An 18,966-nucleotide genomic window follows, 5' to 3' on the forward strand; every position below is an offset into this window, starting at 1 on the left:
GAAGCCTTGTCAGAAATTAGGAGCTTTTGTTTACGTCCCCCTGCTCGAAGTCCATTTTCCCACCCCACTTCCAGCTTTTGTGCAATCAAGTGCTAAGGGGTGCCTGAGGCCAGGTGGTGCTGCTTCCCGAGCGGCATACCCAGAAATCCTCCGCTCAGTTCGTTGACCACTTGGTTTTTCAACAGTCATCCCCCCAAAACACTTCTTAGTGGATGTTACCGTAGGCTCGTGCCTGTTGAATGGTGAAGCCTTTGCTGCCAGTGGGACACAAAGGCTGCAGGGCTCATGCCTGCATTGAGCTTTCCTGCCTTGGGGACCCAAATTAAACTCTGCCTGAGATACCTCAGAAAGAAGTGGGAGAAGACAGGCTGAAAACAGCTTTATTACAGCTATAATTTACCCATCGAGCATCCTGCTGCTGGAAATAACCTTTCCAGAGCTGTAACATAAGATGCAGTCAATTATAAGTGGCAGTTGGAGATATCAGGTGATCTGTACAAGTATTCCCATGCACAATAGCTGAGGAGGTTGTGCAGTGGCTATGTTTGTGTCTTTTAAGTTGATGTTTGGGGTTTTAAGCAATGCTGTCAAAATATCAGGCATTTGCTTCCAGCCCATAATAACTGCTCTGTATACCAACGTGGTTTATTTTTATTTATTGAGGTTTTAACTTGGGTTTTTACATGTGTACAGCATATTTAAAGAGTAGAAATATAAGAAAAGAAAATATGTGAAGGATGAAGAAATAAAAAGACAGCAAATAGGTAGGATGATTTTTTTTGTTGTTGCCATTTTGCTGGAGAAGACTATCACCATATTTCTGGCGTACCAAATACAATAAACAGGAAGCACCTGTAGAAAGCTATTCTGATGTGAAAAAGGAAGATTTCCAAGCTATTCTGGCTAGTCTCAATATTTCAGCATTAAACAGACCATCCCTTCTGAACCGGGGTGACGCATGATCTGGTGTATGATCCATGCAACCCCAGGGCTTGCCAAAGCCCTTGGGAGAGCAAAACTGGCTCTATACCAGCTGCCTGCACTGAACAAAATGACTCTTGGTGCAGAGCAGGGGGTGCTGCTGCCCTCCGGAGGGTACCCCTTTGGGTGTTTTCTCCTGGCCGCACTGCTAATGTCCCTGCTGAGGATGGCCACCGCTAACGCAACCACCACCGCCTTCCCTGGGAGCATTCATCACCAATTTTATCTCATTTCAGCTTTACGCTGCAGGATGTTCTCCACGGTTACCAGAGAGCCTGCGACAACATGACATTTATGTAATGTTCATGAGCACAGACTATTTAAACCCTAAAATATTCATTAAACAAAATTTGCATAGAGTCTAGCTGAATGCAGCAGGTAGCTAAAAATAAAGTACTTTTCTTTCTAAGTGTAAGGAGATCAGGGTGTGAGAGATGACCAGGCCGGTGCTCTTAGGCTTTCAAGATAGTTTTTTAACAAGATGAGCTATCTTTTTATCCCTGTTATCCAGGCAAGTCTGCAGGGTATTATATTCTTTATAAACTAGTGAGATCCAGAGCATATGGGGGTGTGTAGGAGAGAGGCCAGCTGGCCAGAGAAGAGGGAAGGGGGATTCAGGTGATAGGGACACACACAGAGACACTCCCCGGAGCTAAGCACCTCCCACCACCGCCACTATTTCCCTTGGCCCTCTGAAGCATCTCACTGCTCATTACCTGGGGGCAGGGAGGAAGGGAAAATATTAACCATCACAGATTTCAGGAAATTAAATGCAGTCAACAGGTGGAAAGGAACAGCACCATGATAAGTAATATTGCCTACAGAGTGCCTCCAAAGCTGTGATGACTACACCCCATCCGTAGCAACCCTCCAGCCTAAACAGTCTTTCTTGGCCTGTTATTCCCCTTGTGTCTCTTCTTCACATGTTTTGCAGACATCTTTAGTCTCTTATGGCTCTTGCAAAAAATGGGCAGGCATTGCCCATTGGAGTCAGTGTCCTTAAGCAGTGGAAAACACAGGGACTGAACAATAAACTGGTGAGTCAGCTTGTTACAGGGCAGCCTGCAATGGGATTACCCAGGAAAAATAACCCAGTCCCATGCAAATTAGAAGTCAGGAGAAAAAAGAGGGATTCACAACTTGCAAAGCATCCTGAGATGATTTCAAGTAAAATGCAAGGCACGGAGCCTTGTAGTTCCCTGTCCCCCTCTTCCCACCTGCAAGCAAAGCTTTCCAAAAGGATGCTCAAGCAAGGAATTGACATTGACAATTCTCACTCCAAACATGCCTGGCAACCTGTGCCTCCCAAAGGTGGTCCCATGTTTCAGAAAGGGATTTCTATGTATCAGGGTGATGTTTTCATTCTATCAAGCACTGTCTGCCTATATTCAGTTTGGTTTTCATTGAAAGTGGGATGCTTATTGCACTTGAATGATGAAGCTTTAATCTTCTCCTTATAAGGCAAATGGGGTTTTGTTTGTTTGTTTTTTGTTTTGTTAAACAAAGTGCTAAAAAAGAAGATCCTTCTAGTACAGGGCTGATTATCCCCTTCCACCCAGCTTGCAAAGTTATGTGCCCCGAGCATAGGTATGGATTTAACACCATAATCACTACTACTGCTTCATCAAGCTATTTTCTCTTATCTTTGCCTTGGCTCAGTATTAAGAAATGCCTTAGAAGTTTTGTAGCTCTCTCTCATACCCCAGGAGCATTTTAGGGACTGAGGACTTAATATCGACTTGAGTTTCACATGCTGCAGTCTGCACAGAAGACACCAGTACATTGCCACGTGGCTAAGAATTGTATCTACTGAGCTACTTATCAACAAGCAGAAACCTTCACCATGCCCATAATCAACTCTCTGACACAACAAAAGCCTGTTTTCAAGGGGAAAAAAAAGACAAAAATAATCCCCATCCTGCTCCCTCCATTACAGTCTTAAATAATTTTTGGTTTAATATAATTATTAATATCTATTTCCCCTCTGTTTTGTGATTCAGCTGTTTCCAAAGCTGTAAGCACCGACAGCAAATCCTGTGGTGCCAGAGCAGCCTGGGGATGGAAATAATCAGCTTGAAAATAAACACCGTTCTTTTGCAATCAAAGTGCTAATAGGCATGGTGGGCTGGCAGACAGAACCTCGAGTGAGCAGGGATGGAGAAGAGGGGAAAAACAGCTTGCCCACTGATAAATCCGAAATACACAGAAAGGCTGGGGAAGAATGACTATTGAGAGTAAAGAAAGTCAAAGATTTTCAGCAGAATGCAATCATCCCATAGCAAATCCACCACTGGTTTGCTCTTGCATAGTTTCAAACATGCTGGTAAATACCATGTTAATTACCTACCTCCCATTTTATCATGACAATATTTGCTATGGTGTATATCACCCTCCACATTAGTTCAATCCTTCCATATCGCTGGAAAGCTTTTTGTCTAATACAGTAAAAGACAATTTTTACTTTCTCCAAAATAAGAGGTACTTCAAGTATTCCAAGCCTCAGCTGCCTCCATTGGGCTGCTACATGGATTGCTATGACCACGTGGGTCTTAAATGCTTGATTTGTCTGCATGCATAGGTCTACCCTGCATGCTCTGCCCAGCTCCATCATTGCTGGCATGGAAAATAAACTGAAACAGGGAGGCAAGAGCATGACCTGGCTGGCCAGTGGCTGCTTTGCTACAAAGCCAGGTGATTCCCAGTCTCCCTTGCTGAAACCTAAACCTGGCAAGAGGCACAGCTGCAATTGGTGCTGGGTCAGAAATGAAGTTTCCTTCCCTAGATGTTTTGGCCTGAGTGCCTGGCTGCAGGAGCGACTCAGGTGACTCAAACCAGACTCCAAATACCACCACCCCCTGGTTCTCCCCATTGACAAGCCCCTGGTGAGCAGCACCAAGCAGCATTGCCCCTCACGAGGACAACCCCAGGATGGAGGCGGAGCTGCTCCACTGCTGCATTTATCCTCCGACACTGGGAATATCTTGTCTAACACAAGCGTCACTGGCCTGCTCCAAATCTTTTGTCTTTTATCCAGCTTGACGGGAGCTGGATGGAGACAGCTTGGATGGAGGCAGCACCAGAACCCAAAGCCCAAAGCATGAGAGGGCTTTGTGAAAAATCACATACCGGGAAATTGGTACTGAGTTTGTCCAGAGGAGGTTATTTTCACTGTCAACCTTTCTATTCTACTTTGTGGCTTTCTATATCCTGATGATGAATCCTAATTGCTCCCAAGGGACTGTAAAGGGGAGGCCGGAGGAGAGCCGCAGAACGCCAGTGAGCCATTGGGACGGGAAGGGCGATGTGGCCCAGGATGGCGCTGGCACCTTGCATATGCCCGGAGCAAGAAAATAAAGAGACAGCAAACAACGACCGAGGAGGCCTAACGGGGACTTGTTTTACTCTTTGACATGCTACCAGCAGTTTTAATCTCAGAAGAACCAAAATCTAAAAAAAAAAAAAATTTTTTTTAAAAAAAAAATCATTACAATGATTAAAAGGTACGACACATGAAATACTATACTCAAATCATCCGCATGTTGTGGGCTAGTTTATACAGTAGGCACAAAACAGACCTAGAATCACCTGCAACAAATGTTGACTCGTGTTGTTCTCACCCCTAAACAAGTACTGCTAGCCTGATATTTCTAGTCAGCCATAGCTGCACAACCTTCGTGCTTAAATTGCTCAGGTTAGGCCTCCTTTCTTTGGCATTGCTCACCCATGCCATAAAGAAGTGGAGATTAAAGACAACAATAGAGAGAGGAAAAACAACAACAACAAAAAAAGAGAGATTAATCGTACAGTACATACATACAGTATCTTCTAAATTGTGATCAGTTGTTTATTGGTTGGCAAACAAGCTTCACTTTTACAACAAATATTAGTAATGAGGTCATTCAACTGTTGAGACCGTACAAAATGGATCATAAATTAAAAAAGAAAAAAAGAATTCATACTCCGTGCTGCTAATTTACCTCCAGAAAGCCTATGTTACTTAAAAATCCTGTCAAATAAATAAATTTCCTGTTAGGAAAAATAATGAACAGAAGATTTTTCTTTTTTTTTTTTTTTTTAAATCACCGCAAAGTACTTTTTAGCTCACTACGCATCAATCGATTTTCATCTTAACCACTGCAGTACAAGTGCCTAAACTGGGGACCAGATGGAGCCATGAAGGCCTTTCGCTCCTCCAGGGAAATGGCTGTCTCCTGTAGAAGCCCTGCCACGACGATAAAAAAAAAAAAAATAGAAATTGCCTCTGGATGCGACCCTACGGCCTGGCTACGGGGCTGCTCGCCAAAGATGCTTTGCAGGATTATCATCATGATCAGTTGTGCACTGTCAACGGGGAAGCTCACCCTGCTCTAGAGTCTGCCAAAAGGTGTGCCGGCAATATGCCGGCTGAAAAAGTTAATACATCGAGGAAATAAAAAGACTGTCTTGGCTGAAAAGAAATGGTGATTTCTATATGGTCCTTAGAAAGTGATGTTCTTTTCTGTTTCTTCCCAGTGAGATTTTTTTACTGGGATGGGAGGGGATGGAGGTGAGGGGCATTGGAAAAGGCTAAAGAAAATAAAAAGAAAAAAAAAAAGAAAAAAAGAAAAAAGAAAAAAAGAGGAGTTATGAAAAACCTTGCTCCTACTGGTAGACAAACTTACAAGACCAGCACAACAGAAAAAAGTTTTTTTTTCTTTTTTTCCACTACATTAACAGGGACGCAAGTTCTGGAGGAACAGAAAGCAGACTATATGTGCAATGCTAGTATCTGTACATTACATAGAAATTGTTTGCTTCTCTTTTTCTGCCATTAGTTTTTATCATCCGTTAATACAGCAAAATGTAAAATATGCATTTAGCACAGAATTCTAGGATTCCCTTCCGTCTCATTAAATTTGTTTTTGTTTTGTTTGCTCCCACAGCAAAGGGTGCTGCAGTGAAACCAAGTTGTGAGTGACCAAAACCCATGACGTGATCTGGATTGGTAAGAAACAGTTTTGCTAGCTTGTTTTTGTGCAGCGCTCCCACCTAGATGCATCATCGCCTACTAGTTTCAAATGCACGTTTTTGGCCTTTTGTTTATTTTTTTTTTCTTTGCCTTTTTTTTTTTTTTTCCCCCTCTTAAATCAGGTCCTTGGTATTAAGAGCAACAAAGCATCAAGGACTGTTTAAACAAACATGGCATAACTTGAGAAGGCCACGAAGTGTGCCGTTATCTATCTCTTTCATTAACATAATGAAGTCTGTCTGGAGGGAAGGAGGATGGGGGGAGAAGAGGGGGGCAGCAGTTATTGTCTTCTCCGGGCTGGCCTAAAAATTCCAGTAAAAAAAGTCTGAGAGTTTCCTTTTGAACAGCATGAAGATTTAGGAGTACACACAATATTACCACTGTTTGGATTAACTCAGAACAGTAAACCGAGCATTACGGAGGGGCTTTTTGTTGTCTCTTTGCTTAATTTTTTGCTGAATCTTCTATAGACTAGTGACCAAGTGAGCAGGTCCTTTTGCATTGCCGTCCGGGGGGGTTCCCTCTTTGTTTGGTGGGACTATAAAACCATCGCTGCTGCCTCGACCTAGCTGGTAGTAAGTGTGTAGCTGATGGACGTGGTTCCTGGAGCCGAGGTTGGGCATGCTTTTGTAGTAAACATCGTCAGCGTCGCTGCCACCGCTTTTGGCCGGCGGGGGATCGGTCTGGGTGCTGGCAGTGACGCTTTCTGTCATTGGCATGCCAGCCAGCGCAGGCATACTGGTGTAGAGAGAATCCCTGTTGGGTGACTGGAGGTCGTCCGTGTGCTCGTTGGTCAGCAAGGGGAAAAAGCTCTCACTGTTGTCTTGCGGGATGCGCCGCCGGCTGTAGAGGTGGGGCTGCTGGTTGTCTGCCGAATACACCCGGGGGGGCAGCAGCGGGGCATCTGACTCCTCGTGGATGAGCTCCAGGCCCAGGCTTTCCTCATGGGTGAAGGAGGTGGCGTCGTCCAGCACGATGGCGTCGTCCTCGCTCCCGCCGCCCACGCTGTTGACGAGTTTGTTCATCAAGTTGCGGCTCTGCTCGCTGGAGCGCTCATGGTTGTTCAGATAGGAAGGGATGTAGTTGGAGGTGAGTTCCTTCAGGATCTTTTTCTCGAGGGCGTTCTCAGTGTGGTTGTACCCGCGGTCAAGGATTTGCACGCAGTTGCTGAGGTACTCGCCGCTGGCGATGCTGTAGCTGTTGCCGTGATTACCATTCAGTGGTAGAGTATCCGTGACACTTGTATCCCTGGCATTGTTCAGAAGCCCCTCTGAAAAACATTACACAAGAGAGGGTGACTTGTACAAACAGGACACTCACGCGGGACGTGCATACTCAAACCCCCTTCCTAGGCTGCCGTGGCTGCTGGGCTCAGTGGTGAGGACAGCGCTGTGGCCAAAATAGAGGGGCGCAGCTCCAGCTAGCTGGCTTGAGGTCTTCCCATGAAAAAATTGGGAAGGGCCATCAAGTATGTGACTTGATGCAGCAACAGCCAGCAGGAAGAAATAAACTCTCCTGGCCAGTACCTCCTACAGCTCTTGTGCTTTGCTCTATGTATTCCCCAGGGGAGCTGAGAAATAGGTGACCTTGGGCTGGTCCTAATTGCCCTCCCAGGCGATTTGGAGGAAGGGGGCAATTCCCCCTACCTGAGGGAAAAGTATTCCAGCCCAGGTTAATCATCACCCAAAGTTTGGGAGCACATCCTTTCCAGAGGAAAATAAACCCGCTCTCCCCTTTTGCGGGGCAGGCTGCCAGCGGGCAGGCGTAAGGCCTTGGTGGTGGGGCTCAGGGATGAGCACGGCAGCAGCACAAAGTGCTCCCTGGCCCAGGCTTTTCTGGCACACGGCTAAATGCTCTGCCTCTCCTGGCACAAGGGCATGGCCAAAATTACTTACTCCACACTGGCCACTGGGGATTTTCTAATACAATCGATGTTGGCGGCAGCCATTGCAGGGCCTCGTGAAGCCTTTAAAAATAGCTCCCATTTCACTTGCCAAGTTAAAGCAGAGGGGTTCAGTGGGAAGTACAGCAAGTATCACCACTGCCACGGTACGGTGGGCTTGGGGGAACCTGCTGGGAGCAACAGGGCCTCAGGGTGCCCCCCCACTAACTGCCTATCTCCTCTCCATAGGTGTCTCAACACAATTACTGCAAGGCTGGAGCTCCACTCTTTCCCAACACGCTACGGGAGATGGTGGGGAAGTGCTTTGAGAGCCACAAAGCACGAGTGGGCAAGGGCGAAGAAACTTAGGCCCAGCAGTTAAATCACCCTGCTTTCCTATGCAGGATTACCAGCCTCCTTGGAAGGAGTGCGGGCATGGGGATGCATGAAATAACGTGTCAACCTTTCAGCTAAGGGCTTCGGGCACTGCCAAAACACGGCAAGCAACTCCCAGCAAGCCACAGTGGATCAGAGGAGCTGTTAGCTGACAATTTCAGATGAACGGTTGCTTGTACCATGCTTGGTACATGGCATGTGTACCTTCTGAAAATACAGGATTCGGTCTATATCTGTGACAGAGTAGTTGCTGCCTGTCAAGGGCTGGAAAGTGCTACTGCAGGCTGCCTTCTTGCTTTTGAGTGAAATGCCCCGAATATGTTGGTCACCTTTTAGGTTTCTGAAGCTTAGAGGGTGCTGCCATATCCCGTGTTTCCCAACAAATGAGGGAGCTATGTCAAAAAATCAACTAGCCATCACAGACATAGAGCAAAGCCGTTGATTTTCACAATAGAAGCTTTCCAACCGAGTCACAATGCTTGGGGAGAAATGAAAAGCGAGCATTTTGTGTGGAGGACCATATGTAATGGGTGACAGGTACAACAGCATCTGTCTGATGATCACGTTGAGTAACGTGTGCATTGAGGCACAGAGTGCTGCACTTCCGCTGCCAATGCATAGATCTGGGGTTTGGTGGGGAAATAAAATGGAGGCATCGCAGGTGAGAACAGCGTGGGGGTCTGCAATGAAACACGACATATAAAAATGCCACAACCTTGCAAATAAAAACGTGACATTTTAAAAAATAATACGCACAGTTATATGAGAAACTATGCTGGGTATACAATACCAAAAAATGAGAATTAAACAAAAAAAGCATCATCTACTCTCATATATATATATGTATACATACATATATATATACACACACACGCATACACGTATATATACATATGTATATTCATATTCTTTTGTTTTCAAAACTGTGAGATGAATTTCCTTTATTAACTACATCATCTATATGTGATGCAATAAAAGTGAACTAAAAAAAATTACATTTGATATGCAATGTTTAGCTTTACTCCCATACTTGTCTCTCTGTAGGGCTCTAAACGACAGCATGAAGAAAAGGAAAGAAAAAACAACAAGTAAGCTTACAGCGACAGTAGGAGAAACATGAGCAAAAAGCAAATTGATGATATGCAGAAAAGAGAGTTAACGGAAATAATTTCCACTGCCCAGAATACATGAATTTGTTACATGGTTTATTTCAGGTTAAAAATATTGACATTTTAGACAGGAAAAATTCTTTTACGCACAATATTCAATAGACTACATTTTTATTAAAAAAATTATCACATTTAAAAACGTTTTCCAATGCCATTGTAAAACATTCAGCGTGCAACACAAATCAAGAAATAATGCCTGGAAATATAAGAAAAGTCTAAAGCTGGTAATGGTCATGCTTGAAAAGACAGGCACTGTCAACGTCACTTCCAAAGTCTTAAAATTAATGGCTTTACTTACTGTTAGTTATAATAACCCCTGGTAGTTGAAACCAAAATCCATTTCCTGCTAAAAATGTTTTGCCGTCCATCCTTTGCAACAGTGCTTTGTAAGAGTATGACTTTGCTCATCACAGGGCTGCTGGCATTTTAGAAACTTCAGTAAGTCTGCTCTTTTTTTAACTGAACAAATGACAAACTACGTGGACTTTGCAGCAAAAAAATGTAAGAGGAACGGTAGTTTGAATAATGGCATTGCTAAATGAAGCTATTGAGAAGAAAGAGTTAAAACAAGAAGATCCAAAGATGAAGATGAAGAGCCAGTGGTAACTCTTAGCCTCCCACTTTGCAAGGGTCTGTGACACGCTGGGGTTTAACCAGAGCTTGTTAATGAGATTGCTGCTTTCTCTTAAAATTAGCTCTCGCAAAAGCAGTTAGGCCGTTTCGAGAAACTCCTGCGTCAGAGAGACCGAGTCAGCGCATGTCCATCAGAGTGGTAAGTGGACGCCATGTGCTGCGGGGTGCCAGACCCCTCCACCTACCATCTCCTCCTTGCTCTGCACTGTGTCCCACCGAGGAATCACTTTCACCACCAGGAAATGGGACTTTTGCCTTTTAGGGTCTGCTTCCCTGCCTCTTTCCAAGGGTTTTTTCTAGGGCTCCCAGACCCTGGTTAGTCTGTACTGCAGATGGAGCAGTTTCAGCTTGAGCAGAGAAGGTCTTTTAAAACACGTAACTGGGTAAGGGGAAAGGAAGGGGTGAGCCAGATCAAGCCCCAGGTTTCTTACAGCATCCTGGCCCTGTCAATGGCCAGAACCAGAAGTAGTAGATGAAGGTGCAAAAAAATTCGTAGCCTTAGTGATGTGGAATGAGTTAGGTGGATGACGTTAGCCAGCGATGTCCTCACTGCATGCTGCTCCCAACCAAGGCATGCCCAGAGATGGTGACAGTGTCTACTTTTACAATGCACTATGATCTTTTAGTGTGCCTGCTGGTGCAGCATCCTTAAATCCCAAAGAACCACCGAGGCCATTAGGCCTGGCTGGTTTTGCTAGCCTTTGTTTCTGTTGTGCGATCTCCTAATATTCACAGTTTTTAATTGTCCAGGGACAGTAACCAGTTTGAAAAGCAATAGCTACAACAGTTCTACAGTCATTAAGTAACTTGCACCCTCCTGAAAAAGAATGGGTTGGGTTCTGCTCCCTCTGAAGTCAATGGCAAAGCTCCAGGGGCTTAAATGGGATCAGTACAGGTTCCACTCTCTTTCTTTATCTCCCATGGATGAGCCTGGGTAGGGTTTCTCTGTTACCCATAGAATCATAGAATCATTTCTGCTGGAAAAGACCTTTAAGATTATGATCAAGTCCAACCGTTAACCCAGGATCCATCTGGCTGTGTTGCACTGAATAGCACTTGCAAATCAATTACACTGTTTTTGTGGAATAAAATGCTGTTAGGTAACTGTATCAGCATCTAGTTTTAAGAACTGGAAGAACACAAGATTATTAAAATGCACATAAAACCTTTTTGTCACATTTCTGCCCAAATCACTTATGTTCAGTTGAGGTACCCAGACCTGAACATCAGGACTTCTAAGCCAAATGCTGACCTAGCATTATGTGCTGCCACTTGATTTAAAAGTCCCCCAAATCTTGATGTTATCATGCAAGAAACTATACAGAACATCAAAGCTTAGTTCAACATTTGCGGTACACTGCAGTTCTTAAAATTCAGAGCACTTCATGTTTAACAGTAGCCCTCTTTAAAAAAGCATTAATGGAAGCAAATTTATTGCATGAAGTTAGCATAGTTTAGGAAATTAATCAACAGCAAAAAGGTCAAACGTGTGCTTTTGTTGTGCTTTGAATGAAAATACCCTAGTGACACAGTTCAATATCTATTTCTATTGTAAACAATATGCTGCCATATAGTACAAAGGGGGTTTTCCTGCTTCTATTATAACCATCATTATCTTCCCTTCCTTAGAGATCCTTTACTGGAAAGGGACGCCTTCACTGGGTGTGGAGAGCTGACAGAGTGCTGACATACTTGTGCCTGAATGCAGCGTTACTCTGTAATGATTCAGCCACCTTGCAAGCAAGCCAAAAAAAAAAAAAATCCATGGAAGTGGCAGAGCAGGATGGAGCCACCAACAGACAGGAGCTGGCAGAGCTCCACACTCCCCAGCTCCTCCTCAGGCCCAGCTTAAATGCATCTGCCTCTCCCTCACGGAAGCATCAGGATATCAGCTTACAAATATGGATCTTTCCCACAGCCAGAGTACAGACAAACATGTAGGTGACAAGAGACTGATTTCTACAGAAGAAATCTCCATTAGGTACAACTGACTCTATTTGTCTATTTCCCATTGCCAAAAGGAGAATATGCAAGAGCTGCCAGTTTCTCTACACCTTTTTCTATATTTTTTTTGGGGGGGGGGTTTTGCTTTCTAGTAGACGTACAAAATGTAGTAATGCAAACGGCAAAACATTTCTTACAACATCTAAGCTCTGCTCTTTGGAGCTGACACACTCCTCACTTCAGCTGTCATTTTTCTTAGAGATCAAGGGCAGTTTTCCTTCATTTTACATTTCTTTTCCTGTGCAAACCGGTGTGCCACTGACCACATTTCTCTACGCCATTTCAAATGAGAGCAGCTTTGGTGCAAAGGCCATTTTAGCTTCACTTACCTTCAAAGGTGTACCTGTTTCTGAAATGAATGGTTTAACAAGAAAATGTGCAGACAACAAAGAAAGAAGTGGATGCATCTGACAAAATATACACACAAGACGAAAACAATACAAAAGCGAGGAGACTGGGGGAATAAAAAAATAAAAATCAAAACCACTATGAATGTTTTGAGTAGAACTGACGAGGGTCTCTCAAAGTGAGTTTGATTGCTCATGGAGAAAAAGCCTCCGGAAGATGGAAAGATGCATTGAAATGAAAGAAAGGGGAGGGGATCTTTTATTTGTGCCCAGTTCAAAAAAAAAAAAAATAAAAATGTGTGTGTGCGTGGGGAGAAGAAAAAAATAAAGGAAGAAAAAAAAGAAAGAAATGGGCCAAAATAAGCCACAGAAAATGGAATTCTCACTAGAAAAATTAGAGAGAAACTCCAGCACACCTTGTGCGTTGTACATGCTGACAGAAGGGTTGTTATAGACCGCCGATTCCCCGAGCAATGTATTATAAGGGTTGTTAGTGCCATGAGGACGAAGCAGAGCATTGGTTATAAGATGATTAGCCATGGCTCCTGGAGCAGCCCGATAGAAAGACAGAGAAAAAAAAACAAACAAAAAAGGTCAATCAGGCAAATGTGGTATTAAAAAAAAGGGAAAAAGAACATTCAGAATGACAACAGTTGAAATAGTCCTGATTACAAGCAGCCAGCTAATTAGACTCAGAAAACTGTATGCCACTAAAGCAGAACAGATGTTACTGACAATGCACAAATCCAAACCAATGCAAAAGAAAATGTATCAGAAAGCAGATAAGCTACATTTATGGTGGTTCCCCAGTCGCTTGGAGTGTAAGCAAGGCTATGCCCACATGCTTGCTACAAAGAAAGAAAGGAAGATGGCAGCCTACACAATGTGTGTGTGGGGGAAACTCTCTGGAAAGTGCCAAATGAATAAAAAAATATATATATAATGACTAACAGAAAACAGCACATTCAACTCCCACTATGGGCTAGGATCTCTTTTACCAGTCCTTCGCAACACATCTAAAATTGAAAAAGCAGTATTGAAAAGAAAGGATGGAGTAATGCAGCCTCTCTGAAGGCTCTTGGCACTTATCAGAGAGCAGCCGTTTCTCATGTCTAAGAAGGCGAGTTTCACTTCAGCTGCTGCTCTGGTACCACCATCAAGCACATACACAACCACCTGAATCCACCCCTGGAGGCGAGAGCACCACAGCTCCATCAGGCATTTTTATCAGAAGTGAAAGCAGCCACAGAGATGCATGTTTCATGGAGCTCTGTTTACCCCACAAACACCTTGTTTCCCCACTGCCAGATCAGACTTCTTTGCTGTCGTTTCCAAGCACACAACCAGCAGTTTTTCTGCTTTGGTTTATCCCTTGGAGTTGCAGCCTCTGGACCTGTGCTTTTCAGGACTCATAATGGCTTGGCAAGTGGCTGCCAAGACCTACCTTGATTACTATCACAGGCATCAACCCATGAAGCAAAGACCTCCCCCCACCTTTTAGTTGACCTAGAGGACCAAAAATCCCATTAATCTCTTGCTCTGAATCTCCTCTGGGATGCAAAGAGATGACCGACTCAAAAACTTGTCCCCAGGACAATTCCCACTTTCATCAGTAGAGACATACAGCAGGAATACTCAAGGACACACCATGGTTTTTACCTCAAGGGCTACACTGTTAAGACAAAATCTTTCCACCAGGAAAGTAAGTCTTTGGTGGGGCAACTAGAGCTGCTAGGACAGAGCTATCAGCGGGCTCACGTTACCTGACTGTCACCAATATCTGATAACCTCAACCCAAACAAGTGACCAAAAAGCCAATCCCCAAACCCAGCAACCCTGGCAGGGATGCCTTTCTCAGTGGCTGGGGCACGGAGACACCATTTGTCTCTTTCAGGGGTGCAGGTGGCCCTGTGGCACAGCGGAGGCAGTCTTTGTGAGGCAAGTAGAGTGCTGGGCACAATCTCTTCTCTGCAACTCGTTACCTGATTATTATTTTTTTTTTTTTTTCTGATGGAGTTGCTAAGGATACATAAGCCCCAAGGGCTTCTGGCTGGTACCAATCCCCTTAGCGGTAAGCTCTCTAAAAGCTCACACCTACTTATTATTTTTTTTAAAAAGCAAAAATTGGGCAAACCTAAAGTCTAGGTGGAGGCCTCCAGAGTTGCCTCCTGCAGTGCTTGTCTACTGGCCTGGCTCCGTTTCCCAGGACAGTGTTTCTCTGTGTCTGCACAGGCAGAGCAGAGAGCAGACCACTCTCCTGCCTGTCCCTCATCCTCCCCTAGCCCTTCCCAGCCCAGGCGTATGGCGTTAGCAGATCACTTAATCAGTCTTTTGAGCACAGGACAAAGTAGAAGGCAGCGCTGTATGGGGGCTGCATGCCAGGGAGGCTCCTCGACACATGCAGCTGGAAAAAAAAGACTTGTTTTCTCTCACCTGATATTTTTGGCTATGCTGATGGAAAGCAAGATGAGCTGCTGTGTTTGGAAATAAGGAAACAAAGCTGTCTCCTGTAAGAAAACATTATATGAATGCTTAACTAAGCAACCTTAAATGTAACTACAGGTAAATGAGTCAATTCTTTCTGGTAATGTATTTTTCATCAATCTCACGGACATCTGGGATGAGGGACTGTAGGAACCCCTTCTCTTCTTGCACTAGTTTTATACCAGCGTTGAGTACTAAGTCCATTAAAATTGTTTCTGCTTTCATCCCACTTTTAATCAAGCTGGGCCATAAAAGATTCAAAAAGTGACTCACTTTCATACAGGTAATGGGAATGTCCAGAGTTAATGCCAGCCATAAATTCAGAAGTGATATAATCCTCACAGCTGAGATTTAACCCAATCTCCTCCAACTTGGTCCCTGTGAGATCTGATATGGAGAAGAATATACCTGCCACATAGTTTTGCTTGAGGCATCTTTAAATGGCAACTGCCAGAAAGAGCATCTCACTCGGTATATCCCCGTCTGATCTTGTCTAGCTATCCCTAGCAGCGGGAACAAGCTGATCCTACCACGGATGGGCAGGTTGAGGTCTTTTGCATGGAGGATGCTCTCAGTGACAAGAGAGAAGAGACTAATCTATGTCAGCATTAATGCTTCGCTCGCCTACGTTCACAGGGGTGGTGGGCTCTGATGCGAGCTAAATTCACACCAACACAAACCTGGCTGTGTCAGGCTGTTATAAACTAGACAGTTTCTGGCAATTTTTAATGCAGATACATGATTCTGACTATAAACTTGGCAAAAAGTTGAAAATAAAGAATAACTAATTTTTGCTCTCTTGGATGCGTAAAAGAGGGGGTTTGGTACAACGAAACAGCCACCCATTCCTCTATGCACCTACTGAGCAAAAATGCTGCATCTTCTGCCTTCCTCTTCCTTGACTGCTGAGGGCATTAAGATTTTTAAATTCTCTGACCAAAATGCGATTTCTGGTGGCAGTGCTGAGTAATTCTCTTGATGCAAATCCAAAACAAACCCACTGCTAACATGTTCAGCTCCTTTTCAATACTTTCAGAAACCCAGCTGGGCCCTAAGCGTTCTGCAGCAGGCTCCTGTCACAGTGGGCCAGCCACGGCAGATTTCATACTCTGCAGGTCACAGTAAATGTAATCTTTGGCATCTTAAAAACAAGATATGTAGCTTGCATTCATTAATTTGAGCTCTTGTTTCTCCCTTAACTGCTTTAAAGCTGCAAAATTCACAGCCTCAAAGGATGCTGAGAGAGAAGGACTGCATTCAGGCTCCAGAAAGACTACAGTTAAAGCTTTAGATAAAACAATAATACACCAAACAAATCACCATTATTGGGTTTCTCCTTCCTGGGAGGGAGAAAGAAAAAGGTAACATCAGCCATACATTTAAGTATCATCCTGCCTTCTTCATAATACTTTATCATTGCTATAGCAACCAACAGGGCTATTAGGAAGAGTCTGCAGATGAGGTATGAGCAGGAGCAGACAGACTACCAAACTGTGACCCCATTTGCATGAAAATGGCCTTGGTAATGAACAGCCAACAAAAACCCAATAAAGCAAGCACAGGATCAAAGCGGCATGCTTTCCCAAGATACAATGAGAGAAAGCAAAAAGGCTTATTCTGCAGCCCCATATGTGGGTGCACAGCAAAGGTTGGGCACTGGGGCTGTGATTGCAAAGGTCAATGTGCGGCTGGGGACCTGGAAAGCAGAAAGAGCAGGGCTGCAGGTGCCCATCGACCGCCCAAAATCTCCTCCCCAGAAGAACACTCTTGGGATGTGACCCTCAGCAGCTGTCTGGCTCAGAGTTGGTGATGTGCCTAATATCCTCAGCAAGCAGCAGTTGTTCATCATTTTATTTTTAGTCACTTATGACTAGGTCCTTGGCTCTCAGCATCTGTGATGGGACACTGGTTTCTCCCCGCATATCCCACAGCCCTGTGTCATCCTTGCTTCTCTGCCTTTGAGCAATACCACTCCCCATACAAATCCCTGCTTTACCATCTCCCAAAGCACCTGAGCCCAGCACGCAGCTACCACTCACTATTTGCTTTAGTTAGAGTGACTGCCTTCAACTATCTTCAAAGAGTGACTACCCAACTGAAAGCAAATGCACTCCACTTCCAAACCTCTATCATGCTGTGTACATGTGGGAGCATGAATTTGGGATTGGAACAAAGATGGGGCTTCAAACCCACAGGTTCACCTGGGCATCTCCTTGTTCAGTGCAATGAGATCATCACAACAAGCAAACATTTAACAGCAGAACTCTAACATCAACAAAAATATTCCCTCCAACCACACCAATATAACTGAAGTTCCAAGTCTCCTTCTTTACACTTATATTCAACCAAAGATTAAAGTTTAATGCAAAACACAGCTACCAGGCCAGCTCTGACATCCAAAATGACATTCAAATGCCAGTGCTCAGTTCAAGGTTTCATGATGCTGGATTTACTCAAGTGAAGGATTTACAGACCGTGACCACAAGAAGAAAGGAACAGTGCTGTTGCAGTTGGCAAATATTAGTTGGGTAACACACAGATGCTCCTGTCCCTCTCACAGCATCAGGGATCATCATGATCCAAGTACCAAAGATCCAGCCTTTCTTACTGGGTTTAAAAGGCTATGAGAAGGCATGGCCTGTGCTCAGGGTGCAGGGTAAGATCTGGGGAGTTGCACTTTTGACTTGCAAACTGAGAAAATCTGATACAGAAATCAACCAGGACAAAGAAAATAAAAATCCCACGATTTTTACCATCACTGCAACCACACACACAGGATTCAGACAGCTGCTTTGTGCGCATGAGAAAGCAGGTATTATTTTAATGACAGTATGCAACCAAACGGTACCTTTTTCTTCCCTTTCTAAGACAGAAGTTGATGTCCTTGACGCAGGACAACACTGAACACAGAAATAACTTTTGGAAGAGTTTTGTGTTATGACTGTATGGGAAAACTGCACCTCGTTAAACACAAGTATGATTTATCCACTCACTGAAAGCAAAGGATGAAAATGGTGATGACAAGCACATGTTGCCAGAATCTAGACTGCATCATCCAGGAACAAAATGCAAGTAATTTCTTGTGGGCAGCTGCTTGACAAAGCCACACAAAGGCATGTTAACTTGAATCATCTGCACGGTCTACCCAACAGGAAAGGAAATGGATCCAACTGCTTCTCCAGACTTCCTAAAAGCATGGCACTAGCAGGCTGAAATGGCTTGAGCAGCACTACTTTAGCTGGGATCATCTGTCTGCATAGGTAAAAATGCTTTCATGTATCTTCTTTGGCTTTAAGTCTTTTAAATTGCATGCCAGAATCAGCTCCATCCTTGCTCTGTGCATTTTAGCAGGGCAGAAACTCACTAGGGATGAGGAGATTTCATATAATCATAGAATGGTTTGGGTTGGAAGGGACCTCAAAGACCATCTGGCTCCAACCCTTCTACCACAGGCAGGGTCACCTTCCACTAGACCAGGTTGCTCCAAGCCCCATCCAGCCTGGCCTTGAACACTTCCAGGGATGGAACACCCACAACTTCTCCAGGCAACCTGTTCCAGTGCCTCACCACCCTCACAGTAAAGAATTCCTTCCTGATATCTAATCTAACCCACTTTCAGTTTAAAACCATTACCCCTTGTCCTATCACTACAGGCCCTACTAGAAGTCCCTCTCCAGCTTTCCTGTAGGCCCCCTTTAGGTACTGGAAGGCTGCAATAAGGTCTCCCTGGAACCTTCTCTTCTCTGGGCTGAACAACCCCCAACTCTCTCAGCCCGTCTTCACAGGAGAGCTGCTCCAGCCCCCTGATCATCTTCGTGGCCTTCCTCCAGACACATTCCAACAGGTCCACCTCCTTCTTATGTTGGGGGCCCCAGAGCTGAAGACAGTACTCCAGGTGGGGTGTCAGAAAAGCGGAGTAGAGGGGGAGAAACATCTCCCTGGACCTACTGCCCACACTTCTTTTGATGCAGCCCAGGATATGGTTGGCTTTCTGGGCTGCAAGCGCACATTGCCAGGCCATGTTGAGCTTTTTGTCCACCAGCACCTGCAAGTTTTTCTCTT

General features: G+C 44.5%; 1 protein-coding gene across 1 annotated transcript in view; it reads right to left on the reverse strand.

The window, feature by feature from the left end:
* Nucleotides 1-4,355: 4,355 nt before the first annotated feature.
* ADGRL3 (adhesion G protein-coupled receptor L3) overlaps nucleotides 4,356-18,966 on the reverse strand; it is a 186,694-nt gene continuing 172,083 nt past the window's right edge. The window contains exons 21-23 of the mRNA XM_037393353.1: nucleotides 12,837-12,965; nucleotides 9,298-9,315; nucleotides 4,356-7,259 (exon numbers count right to left, since the gene is read on the reverse strand). Coding sequence (XP_037249250.1) covers nucleotides 6,454-7,259; nucleotides 9,298-9,315; nucleotides 12,837-12,965 — 953 coding nt within the window. The 3' untranslated portion in view covers nucleotides 4,356-6,453. The remainder of the gene's footprint in view (nucleotides 7,260-9,297; nucleotides 9,316-12,836; nucleotides 12,966-18,966) is intronic.

This window comes from Falco rusticolus, chromosome 1 (genome assembly GCF_015220075.1).
Source record: "Falco rusticolus isolate bFalRus1 chromosome 1, bFalRus1.pri, whole genome shotgun sequence".
NCBI classification, from domain to species: Eukaryota; Metazoa; Chordata; class Aves; order Falconiformes; family Falconidae; genus Falco; species Falco rusticolus.